The sequence below is a fragment of the Patiria miniata genome, unplaced genomic scaffold (genome assembly GCF_015706575.1).
Source record: "Patiria miniata isolate m_02_andy unplaced genomic scaffold, ASM1570657v1 HiC_scaffold_1, whole genome shotgun sequence".
Taxonomy (NCBI): Eukaryota; Metazoa; Echinodermata; class Asteroidea; order Valvatida; family Asterinidae; genus Patiria; species Patiria miniata.
The window spans coordinates 7,943,393-7,964,309 of record NW_024037047.1 but is presented as its reverse complement, the minus strand read 5'-3'; the positions used below and the strand labels follow the sequence as shown (position 1 = coordinate 7,964,309).

The 20,917-nt window shown below is 40.7% G+C and overlaps 4 protein-coding genes across 8 annotated transcripts in view; 2 read left to right on the top strand and 2 right to left on the bottom strand.

Moving 5' to 3' along the window:
- Positions 1–1,029: 1,029 nt before the first annotated feature.
- LOC119721621 (NADH dehydrogenase [ubiquinone] 1 alpha subcomplex subunit 9, mitochondrial-like) lies at positions 1,030–10,268 on the bottom strand. Its single transcript, XM_038191685.1, is given in 10 exon segments — positions 1,030–1,210; positions 2,778–2,940; positions 3,284–3,360; positions 4,209–4,276; positions 4,413–4,515; positions 5,394–5,535; positions 6,322–6,413; positions 7,137–7,234; positions 7,658–7,831; positions 10,142–10,268. Coding segments are annotated over 10 exon segments (1,197 nt in total). The 5' UTR covers positions 10,254–10,268; the 3' UTR covers positions 1,030–1,042.
- A 107-nt stretch (positions 10,269–10,375) lies between these two features.
- LOC119721575 (thioredoxin-like protein 4A) lies at positions 10,376–11,743 on the top strand. 4 transcript variants are annotated; one of them, XM_038191672.1, is made up of 2 exons: positions 10,376–10,574; positions 11,140–11,743. In XM_038191672.1, the coding sequence occupies exon 2, from the start codon at positions 11,195–11,197 to the stop codon at positions 11,621–11,623; it is 429 nt and encodes a 142-aa protein (XP_038047600.1). In that variant the 5' UTR covers positions 10,376–10,574; positions 11,140–11,194; the 3' UTR covers positions 11,624–11,743. The 4 variants fall into 4 exon arrangements, with proteins under 4 accessions (XP_038047600.1, XP_038047606.1, XP_038047592.1 ...); XM_038191678.1 differs by having other exon boundaries at positions 10,376–10,583; XM_038191664.1 differs by having other exon boundaries at positions 10,376–10,583; positions 11,101–11,743.
- Positions 11,744–17,706: 5,963 nt separating this feature from the next.
- On the bottom strand, positions 17,707–20,590 carry LOC119721546 (post-GPI attachment to proteins factor 4-like). 2 transcript variants are annotated; one of them, XM_038191629.1, is made up of 2 exons: positions 20,412–20,590; positions 17,707–18,983 (listed from the first exon to the last, which is right to left on the bottom strand). In XM_038191629.1, the coding sequence occupies exons 1-2, from the start codon at positions 20,490–20,492 to the stop codon at positions 17,748–17,750; spliced, it is 1,317 nt and encodes a 438-aa protein (XP_038047557.1). In that variant the 5' UTR covers positions 20,493–20,590; the 3' UTR covers positions 17,707–17,747. The 2 variants fall into 2 exon arrangements, with proteins under 2 accessions (XP_038047557.1, XP_038047564.1); XM_038191636.1 differs by lacking the exon at positions 20,412–20,590 and adding an exon at positions 20,370–20,393.
- Positions 20,591–20,665: 75 nt separating this feature from the next.
- Positions 20,666–20,917, top strand: part of LOC119721605 (cytoskeleton-associated protein 5-like) — a 73,130-nt gene continuing 72,878 nt past the window's right edge. Inside the window, exon 1 of the mRNA XM_038191684.1 lies at positions 20,666–20,764. The gene's annotated coding sequence lies outside the window, so the exon portion shown is untranslated. The remainder of the gene's footprint in view (positions 20,765–20,917) is intronic.

The following is a 20,917-nucleotide window of genomic DNA, read 5'->3' as shown; positions in this document are numbered from 1 at the left end:
TGAATGTGTGGTGGCCAGATATGGAACTCTTGCCGTCATGCCAAATGCGTACTCAAAAACATCAAAAGTAGTACAGTTGACTCCCGTTAATACAAACTCAGCCGGGCCTAGCCAAAATGTTTGTTATATCAGAATTTTGTATTAAGTGGAGTGCTGGTTGTATTCAATGTACACACAAATGCACAGTCCAGACCAAGGCTTTGTGTTTGTTATAACCAGAATTTGTATTAACAGTGTTTGTATTAACGAGAGTGGACTGTATATATATATTGGCTGGCAATAATTAACTTTTTAAAGCACAGTGAATTGTGTTGGCCTTTGTCGCCGCTACACTATCAACTGCCAGTTCAAACACGTAAATTGATTTTCATTACTTTTGACCAGTCTTTACTAATGGAAATTTAATTTACATGCTTCACACGGCTTTAACCCAAGAAATCCTTAGCTATGCAAACACTTTTTTTTTTAACCCTAATCACCCCAACTCCATCAAAATCCATCCCCCAATATTGGTGGATTTTGGGGGACTTGGTCCTGCAGGCCTGGTGTGACTAAATATTGATGGAGTATGATGGACTTGGGCCTGGAGGCCTAAAGCAAAGCATGCATTGGAAGCAATGTGATTGATGGATTTTGGTGGACTTGGTCCAGTATTTAGTAACAGACAGTAGGGAGCTAGGGTTATAAATGGATCTACATTAACCCTAACCGAACTCAACCCATCAAAGCCCAACAGCAGGTGTTGTTGAAATCTGTTAGAATGGGTACAGTACCCCTAAACTGATGGTCTTTTACACTGGGGTTGGCACACCTCCAGAAACTAAGTCCAACATTGTGTATGTACGATTTCCCATGTGGGTGTTGGAATTTGCTTGGATGGGTATGGTTCCTAGTAAATGAGGCTAGGGAGCTAGGGTTAAACTGTGAAATTTGCTGATAAAAGTACCTTAAATGAGTCAGCAAGTGCAACTTAATTTAAACACCCTCTTTAATATAATAAATGTACAATTTTGGATGTGTTGTTTTTTCCACAACTCCGCATCTACTTGACGGTGGGCGCTGGTTCGACCTCGTCGATTCCAAGATCAAAGTAGCGATCGGCGCGGTGCCTGCGCAGGCCGCGTATCGCCGCCGTCTCCACCTGGCTAGGGGTGATGCCCAGATCCTCTAGGCCTGGCATGCCGGGGGAGACCGACTCCGAAGAGTGTTGCTGTGACAAGAGAAAGTCAGACAAATAAAGCGAATTGTAAAAAAATACTGCGAGTAAAACTTTAATTGAGTTTGGGTGAGTCACGGTACTCCGTGCCGCCTAATGTCAGCGAGTCTTGGTGCGTTCCCCTTGCCACTGCAGCATGTAGAGGCATTAGCAGTAGACTTACTACTGACATATGTTCGAGTCATTAGTAATACTGAGCTGAGCTCTCCAGAGACCTCGTAAATATCCATATTGGAAAGGATTTTTTTTGACGTCGGCCTTTTCTCCACAGACCACCTTTCAAGTTTGGTTGAGATTGTACTGGAGCTGAGCTCTCCAGAGACCTCGTAAATATCCATATTGGAGAGGATTTTTTTTGACGTTGGCCTTCTCTCCACAAACCACCTTTCAAGTTTGGTTGAGATTGTACTGGAGCTGAGCTCTCCAGAGACCTCGTAAATATCCATATTGGAGAAGGTTTTTTTTGACACTGGCCTTCTCTCCACAGACCACCTTTCAAGTTTGGTTGAGATTGTACTGGAGCTGAGCTCTCCAGAGACCTCGTAAATATCCATATTGGAGAGGATTTTTTTGGATGTTGGCCTTCTCTCCACAGACCACTTTTCAAGTTTGGTTGAGATTGTACTGGAGCTGAGCTCTCCAGAGAACTCGTAAATATCCATATTGGAAAGGATTTTTTTGACGTTGGCCTTCTCTCCACAGACCACCTTTCAGCTTTAGTTGAGATTGATGACTGAACTTGAAGTCAACCTAACCAAAATGGCACACACACACACGGACACACGCACACAAACGTGTGTTCACCGTCGATCGTGGACGTCCTATTGTCCCTCTTTTGTTTGTAGGAAGACTCCCATAGGTTTTGTACACGACCCCAATCGCGGACGTATGCTGGGAATCGTGGACGATATTGTTCTCTTTCGTTCTCTGGTATTTTTCGTCCACGGTTTGAAAAGATGAACACGTACAGGAATACGTGATCGCAATATCCCCGTCTAGCTCGAAAGCCAGGGGGATAAAAAATGCATAAATACGTTTCCTTCCAGCACTTATAGGCTTTAAAGTTGTGAAATTTCACTTTTTGAGTTTTAATGTTGTTGTTCCTTGTATTTTTCAACAAAATACAGTTTTCGATTTCTCTTAACAGAAAATCCAATTTGTTATGTTTTAATTTAAATGCATTAAAGGATCATTTGCTTTTCATGCGTTTTGTTCGTTTCCAATAATAACACCACTCAAAATCCAAAGATGAATGTTCAAAACCTATTACATGTACCTGTTGAAGTTTCAGCTCAGTGGATATTACACTTTTTGAGAAAACAGTGTAAAACCATGCACGACCTTTTGATCACGAAACACAATTTCATCACTAGCACTCTTCCAAAAAAATCAGTCAATTGATTATCAGGAAATCAGCTCATATCTTGATTTCTTCTCAATGACAGCAAGCCAGAAGGAATAATTTCACAGGGTGTTTAGTACCAGTACGATCTTTAATCCAAGTAAGCTTTTTGGTAAAATATTTGTTAGGTTACTTTTGGGATAAATGCAAAAAACTAACCAGTTCTAGCATGTCTCTCGTCATCAGTGGCTCAAACGGCCACTTCTCCAGGGCGCCTGCCACGAAGCGCAGCAGATATCTAGGGACGGGGTACTTGATATAGGGTCTGCGCGTCACGCGGTAGATGAAATCAATCAGGTCGGGTAGTAGGTAGCCGTTGGGACTGGTAGGAAAAAAGACAGAAACTTATTTATACTATAACTCTCAAGAATTATGTGATATCTTATTATGTGATAATTATGCAATACTTTGGAAAGGGTTTTTAAGAGTAAAAATCATAATATAGCTTGTTTACATTAGGTCATGTTTATGTGGCTTACTTCACAAAAGCTAGTAACTTTACTTGTGCAACATTTTGCATAACTTGTACAGCCAGTTACGACCGAAAAAGTTACGACCGTTTCATGGCATGTTATGCAGTTGTCAACTTGTGCAACAAATAATGGCGTAACTAATAACACCGTCGGCTATCGTAAGTGGGACGATCAAATCCACGTGGAACTCACCCGACGAGTTCAAAGGTCATGCCTGCCGTTTCTGGGTTTCGGATGGCCTCCATGACAGCTTGTCCAACGTCGGCCACCTGCGGGACAAAAAAAAAACAGCCAAAAAGCAACAGAAAAGACGTTAAAAATTGGGGGGGAAAGGTTAAACAATTTTTGAAGGAATCAAGAATCTCATAATTAGGGTGATGTCGACTTTATCTGGCGACAATTAGAAATCCTTACCGAAGTGGCAATATGTCTGTGAACACACACACAGTCTAGTCTTACTACTCTACTGAGGACCTATACTGACCCCTTCTTTTGTTATTTGGGGTTATTGTTATCTCGGGTAAGCCTTTGTTCCAAGTCCTCAGTTTGAAAGGAGGATAATAATAATACCGGAGTCTTATAAAGAGCGCACGTATCTACCAACAATTAGGTACTCAAGGCGCTGGTAATTATGTCTATTTTTAAAGACAGGTAAATGAAGTTTACGAGAAATATGAGACCCATTATCCTGCACCTTATAATGGTTTACAAGGTGCTGCGGCGCATTAAGCAGCCACTGCCAGAAACACCAGGGCAAACCCCTTCTCTTAGCGATAAGTGTTACTGGGTTCTTTAACGTGCATTACACAACGCACGGGACCTACGGCTTTACGTCCCATCCGAAGGACGGAGCTATAATGGTAAAGTGCCTTGCTCAAGAGCACAAGCACCATGTTCCCCATCAGGATTCAGTAAATGAACCATGTTCTTGTAACTTGTAAATTAATAACATGTGCTTGTTTTGCAGATACCTAAATTTGCTTATGGTACGTAGCATGTTTACCACTAGGCACTGCTTGTGACAATGGCACTGTTATTTTAATCTTCCCGCTTCAAACCAACAGGCTTGAATGTTGAAAGTCAACAATGGCAGTCTCTTAAATGCTCAGCGACTTACATAGACGGGCCTCTTGACTACTTGACTTGCTGTGACGTACAAGGGAACACCGCCAAAGAATCTCTGATCTGTAAAACAGAAATGTGATAATTTTACAACGGTTCTTTGAATAAAAACACTTCTTTTGACTTCTTTTAACCGGTTTAACCGTTTACTTTGTGATGAAATCCTCAACAGTAATGTTGATGGTTGGGTTGGACTTACTGGCAAAATGGTTGAAGTATCGGTCTTCTCTGCCAAACATCTGAGCGGGTTTCAGGATGGTGGCTTCAGGGTACTCCTCCTTCACGACCGTCTCGCCAGCAGCCTGTAAAAAAAACCCAGCCGTTCAACAGTTAAAGTAGAGTAACATCAATCAAAATCAGTTTCAAGAACCATCTTGTGTCTCATTATTTAGCATAGTATCTTTCTCTTTCTCCGTCCCGACCAGCTCTTTTGCTCCCTTCTTCCTCCTAGTATTTATTTAGTCTTATTATTATGTCAATCTTCGACCCCTGTTGTCTGTATGTTTGTCAGTCCGTTCTTGGTTATTGTTTGCGTTTCATTTGTACTTGTCTATTGGTTTGTCTGTTTATCTTGAAATTCTTTGCTACAGTTTTGTATTTAAGTATAGGCATGCCCCTATAAGCGTCGGCTTTTTGAAATCATGCCTCCATCTTAACAAAACTACTTTTTTGTTCTCATGATGCTTTTACTTTGCTTTTGATGGAAATAAATGTTCTTGAAATTGAAATTGACTTATAATTTAAAGATTATAATGCTCGCTGTTCTTCAGGCAAGTCAAGATTGGCGGAAGTCAGGTTGGTGCAGCGGTACTTTCTTTGCCTTCCACTGCTGTGACCCGGGTTCGAATCCCGCCTGGGCCAATATGTGGATTGGGTTTTCAGTCCCTGCCTGATTCTGTGGGTTTCGCCCAGAATATTCTTCTGGGATATTCCTCCCACCTCTTAAACTGTAACTTCTTCTCACTGTCTTCTCTCCACAGGTTTCTTCAGGCTTGCTAGCTACAGTGACTACGGCACTTTTGAGGAATCCTTGGTTTCATTACCAGAAATGATTAATAATAATAATAATAAAAAGAATAAACCTCACTTTTCTACATCATTGTTATCTAACCCAACTGCTATTCAAATATTCCGTAGATGATCTGATATTGTTTTCAATGCAAAATACAGGCAGGCTCACCTTTGTTCGAAGGAATTTCGACGGCGACGCCATGTTGGCGCTGAGCGCCGACACATGGATGAAGCGGTCGACGCCCGTCTTCTTGGCAATGCGGGCTAGGTTACGGGCGCCCTCTATGTGCGTGTCCTCATAGGTAAAATTCCTGGGGGGGAAAGATGCAAAAGAGGGTGTATTTTGCTACAAATCATGATCACTTTAGGGTCTTTAATCTTATGTTTTAATATAATTTTAGTGGTACCTTTTTCAGTTGAATATCTCTTGATGTTTTTGGATTTTAGATTTTTTTAGATTTGAATATTCGTAAGTTTTGAATAATAACCAAGTTTGTATGCTTGTACTGGTGTTTTTTTTACTCCGAACGTACCCAAATCCATCAAAATCCACACCCCTGTTTTGGAGGATTTCGGCAGATTCAGGATACCTCCATATTGAAAAAGTTGGGGGATTTTGATGGATTCAGGACAGTAAGCCTAGCGGTACTGCAGGATTTTGATGGATTCAGGATACCTCTATATTGTGCAGTTCGGGGACTTTGATGGATTCAGGATCTCAATAGTTTAACTCCTTGGCTATATGTTTGGTGTGTACGAGGCATATGTACTACACTGGTGGATTCTGATGGACTCAGGACACCAACATTTTTTTGCATGACAAAATCAGTGGATTTTGACGGATTCAGGATACTCTCTAGTAAAAGTGCTCAAGGGGTTAGGGTTAAACCAAGATAAATAAATCAAAATTAGTGAATTATATGTATAAAGATTAGGCTTGAAAAGCTTTGTAAGTGCAAGCCCCAGATCCCCAAGAAAATCTAAACAAAAATTGTTACTTAAAACACACAAGCAGTTTATTACTCGCATAAAAGCTTCCTTCATTCATAAAACAACAAGTGGAAGTGGGAGGGGCTTAAATCAACCAATGAGCTCACCTGGTTTCGTAGTCCTTGCCTACTAGGTTGATCACCACGTTGCAGTGTTGCATGATGTCCGCGATCAGATCCAGATCTCGCAAATTACATTGCTGTCAAAGTTAAAAAAAAAAAAAATTATTTTACTTATTTACTATAATTCTTTCTAGTAATGAAACACATTGTACAATTGTAGGGCTTTCTTGCATGAAAATTCTTTTACAAAAAACAAAACATTTATAAAACAAGGGTACTGGACAAGCATGAAATGGCAAACTTGAACCGGGAAAGCTTTTACTGTGTAATTGGTTCTCTCATTTCGTCACCATTTTCACAAACTGACACGCGTGCGCTGTGTGCTGTCAGTTCGTGAAAACCGCGTAATCAATAATTTCGGTTTCACAAAGTGACACGCAGGTGTGCACGCGCACTTCATACACCGACGCGAATAGAATAATTTTGGTTTTCATGAACTGAAACGCAAGCACGTGGCGGAAATACAATTCGGAGAAAAGCGCTTTGAAAGGTTTGACATATTTGCTCCATCTGTGTACTTGTGGACTTAAACAGAATGTTAATTAAAAACCTTTTTACTGATGTAATGAAGATGGGTTTCAGTTCGTGAAAAACAAAAATGTACGGAGTGCGCGCATGTAATACAGGGTGTCAGTAATGCGGTTCTGTAAAGTACGCGTTCGTCAAAACCAAAATAATGCGGTTCTGTAAAGTACGCGTTCGTGCCGGGCACTCACGAGCAACCAAGTGTCAGTTCTGGTGTTGGTGGTGATTTGTGGTAACATGATTTAGAAGTGTCAATCGTGCTAAACCATACTTACCCTAAAGAGGATCTGACCCAGATCCCCCATGACCTTGTAGTGCATCAGGTGGTAGTGATCGCAGCGGTGTGGGATCATGACCTGTGACCCCTCGCGACCTACGACCCAAGTAAAAGAAATGTTCACTTAACAAAAGCTGGTGACTGTCCCAGATTGCCATGCACTTTACAATTGCTTCTCACTGGTTGTCAGTCACCAGCCTGGGGTCGTGGTGCGTGTGCCCTTGGGCAAGGCACTTTGTCACTCATTACTTCTCCCCACCCAGGAGTAAAATGGGTACCTGTGAGGGCAGAGATGGTTATTGTGATTGATTTTAGCTGCTTTGCGCCACAATGGCAGCAATCGAGCTGTGTACTCCCCAGGGAGCTGAGATTGCCTTTATAATTTTTTCATCGGCCCGACGATCAGGGGTAACAATAATGTAAAGCGCTTTGATCTTACTCTTAGTTAAATGTCCGATATATTATTCTCCTTTATTATCATTATTATCAAGTCAAAAATCTTGTTCAGAAAGTCTTCACCTAGTCTGGAGACAACATACTGGCCCAGAAATCCACTGGCGCCAAACACCGCAGCTACGATGCCGCTGAATGAAGACCGGCCACCCCTCCCTTTAGGGATGAGGGAGTAGTGGTATGTGCCTGCATGGCGGTGGTGCGACTCGCTGGCACAGGCGATCGGACGCAGTATGCACTCTGGAAAAAGAAAAGATGCATAGGTCTAGGGTTAGTCACAAGTATTATGTATACTGTATTAGCAATGCCAAACACAATTTTAATATTGAAGTGAACTATATCACACTACCCCTCATTTTGAAGCTCATGATGTCCTCTATCTTATGAGATGTCGTTTTTAAAAAAAAAATGTAACGTATTCTAATTAGCACTAATTAATTATGCGTATACGCATATACCGTCTCCTGATATTTCACCGTGCTGCTAATGTATCAATATTGGTATCAATTTCAATATTCTCTCTGATTTTTATGGGTATAAATTGTACCATTACAGTGCCAGAAGGTATAACTACTGAATGCCCATTTATACATGGTAAATTTGCATATTATCTTAATTAGCCAACATCCACGTATGTTAATTACCTATACTAGTTGAGTTCGATAACTGTGTGGGGAAATATTGGGCAACATGTACATGTAGTTAATTTAAAAAAATCTTGTTTTGTTTTGATTTACTGAAAACCAAAACAGCTGCATGAATAAAATATCACATTTCTGATTACATTTGTTCATAATTAAAATGTAATTAGCATATTTGCATATCCTTACCTTATTAAAGTCTGTAGGCCCCCTAATACACAAACCGTCCAATGTACATCTTAGTACCCTAAGGTAAATTGTAACTTTTAGAAATAAAAAGTTTGAAATTATTTACAACAAATATTATTAGGGTACTACTACTAGTACCAATATATTGTATGGTTTCATTATTTTCTGGTCAAATACATGTATAACCCACAAAATATATGATTACGAGATTGACATGTCAATGGTCATGATGGCCAAAAAAATTCCAGGAAGGTTGGTCATTCCACCAAATTTCCATGAAAACTAGTAGGACACAAACTAATTTTTATTAAATATAAATTATAATTTATTATTTATTTGTAATGTTGGCTCATCATTTATTCTATTCCATACATACCACAACAACAACAAAAACATTTAAAAGTATACTTTTGGTATAGCAAGACACTACAAGTTCACTAAAAAAATATTAAATTACCCGCCACTGCACTGCGCGTATGCGCCAATACTGGCCGCGCGCACGCGCATTACATGACAAAAAATCCCATTTTACAAAAAAGCGCAGCTTGTCGCAGCAAACAATCCCGTTATAATTTCAAAGATTACACTCCAATAATCATTTCTAGAGCTTTAATTTCACCGCGAACCCTCTCCATTTAAAAAAAATCGACAGTTTATTCACTTTTTTTGACAAGATTTTTCGTAAATCTGTACGATTTTTAGCGATTTAAAATCGTTCTCGGTGACCAAGATCGTCTGTAGACACTGTCAATGTAGGTTTCCATGTTACGTGCATGATCGTAGCGTATATTACCCATAATACCCCCCAATCTCGCGAGAAAACGCGTTTTCGTGACGACATCCGACGTCTGAAAAAAATTCAAAATGGCCGCCAACGAAAATTTTTACCCCGGAAATTACTCGGATGTTAATGTAAAATACACCACTAAAATATAATTTTACATGAAAAATAACAACATAAAGGTAAAACCTATTCATTATTCTTTTGTTATCGACAGAAAAAAGATTATTTTAATTATTTATTTGAAGGATGTTGATCGATGTTTGAGCGATTATTTGTACACAGTAACAATAGGAAGCCAAGATGGCGGCACCCATTTGACATCGCTAACTGTATACAGGCCTATAATTATAAATAAATAATAGGTGGACGCAACTTTGACCTCGGGTCAATATGCGAAGTGAAAACAAACGCTTGGAAACATAGCTTTACGTAGCGATAGTGCGTTCACCTCACGAATGGTTTCACCACGCTCACGCGTTGGAAACCGGAATTGAGGCAAAAGTTGCGTCCCATTTAAAAAAAAAGACAAACAAAAAGACTTAACTAAGTTAAAGAGGTTAACGTTAAACAGGTTAATTTTAAAGAATTCAGTGCTTGTGCAGGCTGATACTCGGCCTACACTCAATGACCTTTTTTTAGTGAATTTTAGTGACACGTTTTTAGTGAATTGTTATTTGGTAAAATTACAGTAATTTGGTAGAATTACAGTAATTTGGTAAAATTACAGTCAAAAGAACTGTTAAAAGCTGCAATGGTTCACATAGGCCTCCGTAGACACAACAAACTGGACTTCTTCTAACTTCTTTCTTGCTGTTTGCTATGAGATTTAAAACCCTAAATAAAGTGTTATATCTCCAAATATCTTCAAAATCATAACAAGAAATATTACATAACAATCTGTCAGGCGCAAAATTAAAACATTTGCTCAAAACTTACTTGTAAATGCGGACGTTTTTCGAAGGACGACCGTGAGCGCCGCCATGTTTCACCCTCTCAACTCCACTGGTGACCAGTCGAAATTGCCATAGTAAAGAACGAAAAGTGACATGGAACCAGCGCAACAATAAACTATGGATGCCGATAACAAACATAGGGCGCAAGGGAATAAATTTCCTTCTACTTTTGTATGGTACCTGGTATCCCGATACAAAAAACCCATATTGAATGGAACAAGGGATCTGACTAATGGTCAACGAATTTTCACGAAATATAAACGCAATCGCAGCGTTGTCACCGGTCCGGTATTTTCGTCATTTTCCGTCGATAAACAACGCATTTAAAGCTTCTTTCGTGTTTTATATTTGTGTTTGTATGACTGCGCTGGCAAGTGAAGTAGCACAGCAGCGAAAGATTGTACCCCTAACGTTAGGTACGCTAGGTGAAATTTAATTTCTAAAATCATGAAATGTGAAATGATTCATACATTTTTGTCATAGGCAGTGGGGTGCGGCAGTGGCTATTTGGCCGGCGCCGTTAACTTAATTAGGCCTACGAAAAGTACTACTAGTAATACTTGTACTTTTTTTGTAGTTGGCCTGGAAAGACTGTTGTATCCTGATGTTACCTTATTCATCACATTGAGAAACATTTGCAATTTTGTTAGGAAATATGCCTAGGTAGGCTATGTTTTTGACTCTCCAAAGAAAGACTTCATACACAAATGCTGACGTGGCATCTGAATACTAGATTCTTTCCATTATTTTACATGGAGGCTTTCTCGGATAATTACGTCATACGGTCATATACATAGGCCTATATTGGTTACGCCAGCTTTTTATGCGTGTGTAAATGCTAGATGGAATTAAATTTGATGAATTTAACGATAAATCAATTTGGATAAATCAAATGTTTTTGAATGACTTAAGTAACAATTTTATTTGGACTATTTTAAACAGGTCAGGTGATATCTCCATCTTCCTGTTTTCCTGCGTCAGATTAAATCAACGGAGACCTCCCCTCGAGTGAAGTGGAACGACCCATCCCTCAGCCATGTCTTACATGCTGACGCACTTGCACAACGGCTGGCAAGTGGACCAGGCCATTACCTCGGAGGAGGACAAAGTGGTCATCATCCGCTTCGGCCACGACTGGGACCCCACCTGTATGAACATGGACGAGATCTTGTTCAAGATCGCCGACAAGGTCAAAAACTTTGCCATGGTCTACCTGGTCGACATCACTAAAGTGCCTGACTTCAACAAGATGTACGAGCTGTACGATCCATGCACTACCATGTTTTTCTTCCGCAACAAGCACATCATGATTGACTTGGGCACGGGCAACAACAATAAGATCAACTGGGCGTTGGAGGACCCCCAAGAGATGATTGACATTGTGGAGACGGTGTACAAGGGGGCGAGGAAGGGGCGTGGTCTGGTGGTCTCGCCCAAGGATTACTCCACCAAGTACAGATACTGATCGGCCGATCTTGGGACAAAACTACCTCCAGGCTACGTCATGCATTGTTTTTCCTTTCTTTTGTAACTTAAGACTTCACATATATGTACACACACAAATTTGTTTGTGGTGAAAATCGAGGATTTTCTTGTTCCTATTCCCTTTTCCTTTGTTTGTACTTACAGCTCTCATTGGTTTTGTACATTCCTAATTGAGGTCGTCCTCAATTTGGTTCCTGTCCTCGATTCACCGATGATGTTGTACATGTGTGTCCTCGATTTACACCATAAAGAAACGTTACTCGCTATGTGTGTATTTAGCATGTGTACAGAGCACCGAATTGTGACGTCATTTTGAACCGGGGAAGTGTAGTGCAAACGAGTGGAGTACGCGAGCGTGTTGGTTCATGGGCTGAATCACGCGCTATTCTTTTACACACATAATTGTGACAGTGCGCGTGACGTATTCACTTCGGTACTCTATAATGAGAGCGTTTTAAAAATGCGATCCCCGTGCCACTTTGCGTCTCATCCTTCAAATAGATTCCTTTTCTAAATTGCTGTTTTTCCAGCAATGTAAAAGTGATCCACTTTTGAGGGAGACATTGGCCCATGTTTAATTATGAACTGAAGTTTGATTCTTAGCTGCCAGACAATAATTCCATTCTCTTGGGGTAGGCTGGTTCCCGCTCCACAATCGTAGTTGGAAAAAATGTTGCAACCTGACACCACTTTTTTTCTTCATAAATCATCTCAATGAAGGTCAGTCATTGCAAAAATGATGATAAGACATGAATCTGGGACTGAGAAACATTTCCAATTTTGTTAGAAAATACTAAGAAAATTTTCTTGACTCTCCATAGACTTTGTACACAATCGCGGAAGTGACGTCAGGTTGCAACATTTTTTCCTCGTAATTGAAAATGGTACCTACCGGAAGCCAGTCTGCTTGCAAAGTGGATATGTTTGTGCCCAAAACAACCACCTTTCGGAAAGATTTCCATATACGAAGTTCACTCAACACCCTGTGTACAAACCCTATGAGAGTGTTTTCTAAGAAAATGCTTGTATTTTCTCACTGCTCAAATTGACTTTGATGACATGAAATTGCTATCTGGGCCATTCTGGGGGCTTGTTAGTCAATACAGAGGAAAATTAGTGAACTTCTTATATGGAAATCTTTCCCAACCTTTCTTCAGACGGTTGCAGATGTCCAAAAATGATGGGTTTTTTGGTTGGAAAAAACATTCAAGTTGAAATTTATTAAATTAATAATGTAGAGAAAAAAAACAGATTTGCTGAAGAACACAGGGAATGCAACTGTAGTAAATGAGGTTTTGTGAAACTTGCTTATTCCATGACTCTGCCTAGTTTACATTTTAAGGCCCTTGAAAAAAATTCTAATTTGTGCAAAAAGGGAGTTAGAATATTTTTTCTCACTTGTAAACAACCAACAAAAAAAAATATGCTAACATTGGTAATTTTGATTTTTTTTTTCTTCAGGGGAAAACCCCACAAGTCCCCTTTAGTGTCCCCCATTGTCTCCCAAACTAAAAAGTCAAAATTTCAAATGCATCACACAGGGTCTAATGTTTCTTTTTTACCCCCCCCCCCCCCCCAAATAAGCAAAAAGGCAAAAAAGTTAACTAAATTGTTATGTTTGTTCTAGTTGTTAAACTAAGCTCATTAGACAGTTCCCACGGTCGTCACAACACGTCAAAATTATAGATTTATTTATAGATAAACGTGTAAATTACATGTTTGTTTACGCAAACAGACTACAAAGAAAAATAAAACATTAAAAATTGACAAAATCTGACATTGGCGAGAAAATGTGATTTTATTTCTTTATTTCACAACTAAATACACAACACATACATACACCACGATTACAGGACTACGGTCGATATCAAATGAAGTGAAATACCACCGTTTGAAAAATTATGAAGCAGACATGGAGCACACGCCATATACAGGAAAGCCAGTTGGAATTTTGGTTGATGGAACAGTTCAACTAACTTCCAATGAATGTGCACAAGTTAACGATGGTTAAACTAGTTTAAACCATTGCTATGACGTCACACTGTTGTTAAAAGTGTGGATTCGGAACTACGAATCTGTTACACTGGTCACAAAGTGTGGATTCGGAACTAAGTGTCCGGAGAAAATAACCGGTCTACATTTCAACACGCCTCCCTGAAAAAAATTCTGGATCCACCCTGCTAGCCCCCCCAAAATATTGGTTCTAGAACCGCGCCTGTACGAATCTGTTGCACTGGTCACAAAGTGTGGATTCGGAACGACAAATCTGTTACACTGGTCACAAAGTGTGGATTCGGAACGACAAATCTGTTACACTGGTCACAAAGTGTGGATTCGGAACGACAAATCTGTTACACTGGTCACAAAGTGTGGATTCGGAACTACGAATCTGTTACACTGGTCACAAAGTGTGGATTCGGAACGAAGAATCTTTAGTAAAGTGTGGATTCGGAATTACAAATCCACACTTTGAACACGTCGGACAATTGTTCTCCATAATGAGCATTAATAGGACCGTATGCATGAAAACTTTCCTTCCGAAAATCACCAATGCATCTTCACTGTCAGATTCTCCGCCGTCACTGCAAAAAAACTACTTTGAGTCGGAAAGAAATCGTCGTCTGAACCATCCATGTTGACGGAAGGAGCCTACACACAAAATGATTTGGTTGTACGGGTGTGGCGATACACATGCTAAACACGCCACAATGCTGGATTACCTATAAGAGCCTCGAAAAACTCACTTGTAAATTACCCAATGGCCACGACTCGACACGAGATATGCAAGTCTGTTCATCTCTACTCACTGGACTGTTAATGACAATACTTCTTTTGACGCAATGGTTTATTCAAAGAATACACTCGCAAGTGTGGATTCTTAATTTACGAATCCACACTTTCTCGTGCATTCTCCTTAACCTAATCAATAGTCTTGTTCAGACTAACCTAAAACATGGTACATATTCAGGAAAGAATGTTGCATCCTGACGCCAATTTTTTTTTATCAAATATCTCAATGAAGGCGAGTTATTACAAACATGTTGAAAAAGACATGAATCTGGGACTGAGAAACGTTTCCAATTTTGTTAGAAAACACACAATATTCTTGAATCTCCATAGACTTTGTACACAACCACTGAAGTGGCGTCTGCATGTATTCTTTCCCATGTTTAATCACTGGGTTCATTTTCAAACTTGGACTTCGCTTCCAGCTGTGTCTTTTGTCCTGTGGCTCAAGAATGATTTTGAAAGCTTGTCGTGTTTGAACCAAAAGAAACAAAACTGATCTAAAAGTTTTGCCTCATTTTTTAGTCTGGTTTGAAGTTCAGCAGCAGAAAATGCACCCAATACTAAGCCTGTGCCTACAATGGCGGGGAATTCAAATCATGAACATTGGGCTTAAAGCCGAAACTGGAGCAGCAGCCAAAGTTTGGAAAATATGCCATGTTACATTTGTCATGTTGATTCGAACAAAAAAATAGTAATTTAATAACTTCTGTGATATCCTTTTGGATTAGAGAACAAGACACAAGTTACAACATGCAATACATATTACATGTACATCTTTAGAAGTTAGCATTCCAAATTAACATGCCATGATTTGTGCGTTCTACGACTATTGCAACTTCACACACGATAACTCGCACGTTTAAGTTACATACCTAGTGTGGACATTCCTTTGTTTTTGTGTAGTTAAGAAAAACCTGTGGAAAAAATCTCATTTTAATCACTGAAAACTCTTTCAACCCAAATGTTTTTCTGTGATTCCCTTTAGTGTTTCCCTTCATTTCGCCACAGATAAACCAAAATGCCTCTAAACCCGTTTTCCAGAGAGGGGGAAACACTGTGTGGACCTGGGCAAGTCCACACAACGTCGCTGCTACCTGGTTTATGTGGACATCTTTTGTTTGGAAGTCCACATAGTGAATGTAAAATGCTGGTACACAAATTTACAAAAATACTCTTTGAAATCAGATCATAATGTTCATCATTATTAATTTAACATTTGCGAGATAAAAATTAAAAACACGTTTCACTAAATAGATTAACAAAATATATACATTTTTATGCTCACAAAAGGCAATTTTTTTTGGCCGATGATTTAAGCTTATTATTTGATAAAAATACAATTTGAATGAGTATTGTCACTCTTTATCACACTTGCAAATCACCATACATAATTCTACTGTTCTTATACAGCTATTCAGATATGATGCAATAGTATTAGTAGCAACACCCAACAATGTTTCAACCAATGATTAATTTCAAAACACACAAGCTACCGCCACAAAGTGGACGACCTGCCCCCCCCCCCATAGAAAAAAGGGGGTGCACAGTCCTGATTTGAGGCATGCGATCGCACCCCCACACCATTGCACGCCTAAAAGCTTCCCGAGAAGTGTGAATAATCGCACGCCTGAATTTCCCTGGACCACAGATCACACACCTAGAAAATCACACACCTACAAAAACCACACGCCTAGAAAAATCCAGGTGTGCCTTTTTCCACACGCCTGTGATTTTCAAATCAGAAGAACTGCGTGCATTGTCTAATGATCCAAAAATATTTTGAAAATTCATACTATAATCTTTTGGAGAAATAAACTGAAAAGATCTTGCAAACAATTTGCAGCACAGTGATCATGGTGGTGATGATGGATATAAAAGTGACATTTAAAATGACACTAAAAAAAAAAAAAAATAATTGGAAAAATTTAATGCACACTGACTTTTGTATGGACATTATTTTAATATTTAGGTTTGTTTAAAAGTCACTATAGTTCCAAACCGAATATTAAATTTTATATCTTTTGAATGCAAATTTTTTTTTGAAAAATTGAATGATTGTGTTTGTAATGACCAGCCCATCCTGGCAAAGCTCGATGGTCCAGTGGTTAGACATCTGCACTAATAAGCAGGAGGTCGTGGGTTCGAGTCCCACCCCAGTAAGCTTGTGAATATTTTTTACTTGATCTTTTGAAAACAATTGGCTGTTCTTAACATTATATTGGCAAAGGACACAATATAGCAAGTTAAAAAAATATTCAAGGCAATCTCTTCATTCAATTCTATACTGAATTTTAAAACATGGTTGAAAAAATAATTTGTAAAAAGAAAGGCACAGTTAAAGAAATTAAATCTGCTAAAATCTATCATTTGGAAGCGGGGATGCTAAATTGGTATTACTACCAATCTTCTTGAATCCAAAAAAATCCCAACACTATTTGAAAGAAGTATATTGCACAAACACAATGGATTCTTGGTACTGAAATAAAGGCAGGACATTCAGCCCTGTGTAATGCTGTGGAAGGCCAAAAGAGTCCTCAATCCTACAAAGTCAAACAAAACCGGTTACGCCTCTATTTTCCGACACCCCTATGTTCCGACTGCACATATTCCTATTCCTAACCCTAACCCTAACCGGGAGTAACACAATCTAGGTTGTCGGAACATAGGGGTGTCGGAACATAGAGCAGTCACCACAAAACCAAGTGTTTGGGGTTTTGGTGGATTTTGAAGGGTGAGGATTAAGCACCTTGTCACAAACATGGTTGTATTAAAGGCAGTCATGTTTTTAACATGAGAAACTGTGAATACTATCATTAGCACCTGTGCTACATCGTATTACACTGTGTTTATTCCCCGAAGAATCCAAAAAGCCATAGAGTGCTAGGGCAGTTTGGGGCGGTACGTGTAATGACAGGCAGAGTGGTTCAGGGCAGTTCTGGGACAAATGGGTTGAAGACGGTTCTGAAGTCGAGTCCATCACAAGTCCACACAAGTCCACACAAGACATCCAGCTATAGGGCTTGCTCAATGACCGCCATCTTTGTAGAACTGCAACTGCGTATTTTACGCAATCAAGCACGCATTACCAAGTGTTGAAAATGTTCCAAACACGCGCGCTTGTAGCTAAATGTGTTCGAAATACGACGCAGCCGATGCGCGTTATGCAAGTTGACGCTCAAAATGCCGATGCACGTGGCTGGTCTGTACGAAATGATGTCATTTGAACGAGACCTATCCAAATGAACTATGACTGAGGCATTCTGAGTGTTTTTGTTTTTTTATCAGACTTCTGATGAACTCGACTGCAACAATCTTCAAAGAAATGTGAACTCGTCCAGGAAGGCATACGCTAACCCCCTGTTCGTTCCTCCACGCAGGGCAGAGTAGAACCCTATGTGCGAGAAGAGATTGGGCACAGCCAGGTACTGTCTCAGGTTTTCTCGTTCCCGATACACCTCAAGAGCGAAGTCCAAGGGGAACCCCGGCTTGCAGAAAACATCGTTGAGGTACTCCACCAGGCCTGCGACTCTTTCCTGGGGGAAGAGGACAGCAGGAATGCAGCAGGTGGTACCTGGGTCCAGCCTGGCGAAGTACTTGGACAGACCGTAGAGTCGGAGGAAGTACTGCCGGCCGATCAGCCAGACGGCAAGAAAGAAGTAGCCGAAGCTCACCACGAAGATGTAATACGTGGTCCAAGAGTGGCGGTTGCGATACGTCTTTTTCTGGGGAGGATTGGGGATGGCAGGAGGGTCTTGTTTGGTGTAGATTGTGTAGACGATGGAAGTTAGGCTGGCCCCAACGAGCGAGAGCGCGACCCAGTCGAAGACAAAGAAAGGGCTGCGGTGGTAGTTGGCAAACTCGTTGGGGAAGTTCAGCTTGAGCCAGCCCCAGTCGTGAGCGCCGTCCACGGGCTGTCCCTGGGAGACGGTGCTCTCCAAGCGGTGCCGCAACAGGTGGTCGACGACTTCGTAGAAATTGGCGTGCGGCAGCGCGTCGTCTTGCATCAGCAGGACGTACCGGGCGTTGAACTTGGCGGCGGTTTCTAAACAGAAGGAGTAACTCTCCTTCTCTTCTTCGTGCCTCCAGGCGTTGTGCCGCGTGCGGTTGGGCGGGAACCGGGCCACATGGAAGTAACTGGCCAGATCGTCTGCTTCCGGGTGCGTTTGTGTTGCCTTCTGGGTGTTACAGATGAAAGCGAAGACCTTGTCCGCGACACCCGCCCTGGTTATGATATCGTGCAGCCCTACCATCACCTGCGTGAGGTACTTCGTGTTCACTGTCTTGACCTTGCGCGAGACGCTAACGACCCCGATGGCGATTTGCAGATTGCTGGATGTCGGCAGTGCCTTCAGGGGACCGTTTGTCTCCAGCTTTGAGAGATACTGCTCTGCCTCTTCCACCCTGTGTTGGTTGAGCCGGACAGGTCTTTGCTCAATGTCGTGAGGTGCGATGAAGTACACCGAATACGGTAGATTGTGGCACAGTAGCGGCAGCACCAGGAGAAACGTCACACCGTAAACTGTGGCAGTCTTGACAAAAGCACCCTTCCACTGCAATACGAAGAGAAAGAAACAACAGACACTCACAGCAAGTGTTACTTTCATGTACATGTACAACTTTGTGCAAAAATGGACCAACCTGACCCATACTTTATCCAGGAGTGGAATTTGCTAGTAAGATGATCACCTGAGCAGTTTGCATTTAATGTTCAACCTCAACTGCCACGAGAAAAACTAGGATAAAATTAGGTCTTTACTACTGAGTTAAGTCTGGAAATAATTAATACACGAGGGCGGAGTGACGTCATCCGATGAAAACATTTATTCATTTGCACACCAGTTTTCATCGGTGTACGTGGCCACCATTCAGCACTCAGTCCAGACTAAAAAAATCATCGGGTTTCAACAACATAGATCTGGGAACTAGATAAGCCAATGTGAAAAATTCCCCCGGATGAATCCATCCGTCATCTTGGAAAATCTGCCATTTTGGGGTGAAAAAAAACAACACCTGCCTCTTCTTTTTTTTTTTTTTAAAAGCCCGAACGGGAAACTAGTCTATTTTTTTTACCCAGCCCAATTATAGATGCATAAGGCAACCATCAGGGTAGTCTGGTTCCCAGACCAAAAGATTCCGACTATTCCTGATGAATCTTAGGTCAGGTAGCCTCCGGTAATAGTTTACAATGTATTACAATTTACGTCACGTGACTAAAACGGGAGGAATTCCTCCTTTTTCCGAAAATGTCCGAAGTTTGCCGAATTCATTTCGTCGACAATCGGATAGTGTCCGAGTATTTCCGAGTATAATATAGGTTTTATTAACTGCTAATTGCTTATTAAAAACTTAAAAAAACTAGTTGATAATTAATATCCATTGCTTTTATTTAGAAAACTTGAAATTCAACAACGATTTTGCACTCGGATCGTATACGAGGGGCGAATTTTTTGCTGCGTCATGCACTAGTTTGAATTTGACGACCGTTACCGGCATTTTCCAAAACTCGGCATGGTCTCAGTTCAGCTCCACCTGCCTACAGTGCTGTTTGGGTGTCTAACTTTGAAGATTCCAGGTCAAAATAGTCAATGTTTTCTTACAGAAGTATTAAACTGTATATCATAACTGTATGATATATGAAGCAAGTGATTGATTTAAAAAAAAAATAATCGGAACATTAAAAGCTTTATGTGATAAAGCAAATCGGAAACGAAGCCGAGCTTTGAAAAAGGGCCGTCAATGTCGTCATGTTTATTTTTAGCCACGGAGGCTGCCTGACCTACAATTCAGACGTGTAGACGTCGGGGGAAATTGTCAGGTCGGGGAAACAGACTACCATCTGGGGCATTAATGAAAAGCAAATAGCTCCCTCAACAACAAAACAACAGTGTTTACTCCCACTTCCCAGACAACACCTGTCAACAGTGAGGGCGCTCTACCATGTCCATGCAAGCACTCTATTGATTTCAGTTTTCACATGCCTGAAAAAATGCATTTGAAGATGAGGTGTACAGCCAAATTAATAGCCGAGTGGGGATGAGGCACGACATAACTGCTGGCATACACAGTGCCCACTTGCATTTTGTGCAGGACCGCTGATGTCCGCCTGCCGAAGAATGTCAACACATCCTGACGTCACTCAGCGCATGCTGTAAATTTGATCTAGCGCCACCGCGCGGTGATGACTACTTAACTTTAGCTGAAAAATTAGGTCATCCCTATGAGCCAATCAAAACCGGGATAACGTGTCACGTGGCCGCATATCCTTTTGAAAGGCGATCCAAAACAGCGGAACGTCTGAGCAAATCTGTCAATAATTTTCGTTCGGAAAACGGTAAGAAAATACTTGGTTTTTCTATCTGATCAATTGAGAAGCGAGTATATCGGGCACGTCGTATATATGGTGCGCCAAAAGGTTGATTTATCGTCAGAAATGTGCCGTTTTGTCGAAAAGAACTTGTTTTTGGCCGAGACAAACGTCAGTCTG

Excerpts from the sequence above, each read along its gene's own strand:
- LOC119721546 (XM_038191629.1), bottom strand. The coding sequence starts at position 20,492 with ATGCCAGCAGTTATGTCGTGCCTCATCCCCACTCGGCTATTAATTTGG. Across the intron at positions 18,984-20,411 it reads CTTCAAATGCATTTTTTCAG|TGGAAGGGTGCTTTTGTCAA; the intron begins GCATGTGAAAAC and ends TTCGTATTGCAG.
- LOC119721575 (XM_038191672.1), top strand. The coding sequence starts at position 11,195 with ATGTCTTACATGCTGACGCACTTGCACAACGGCTGGCAAGTGGACCAG.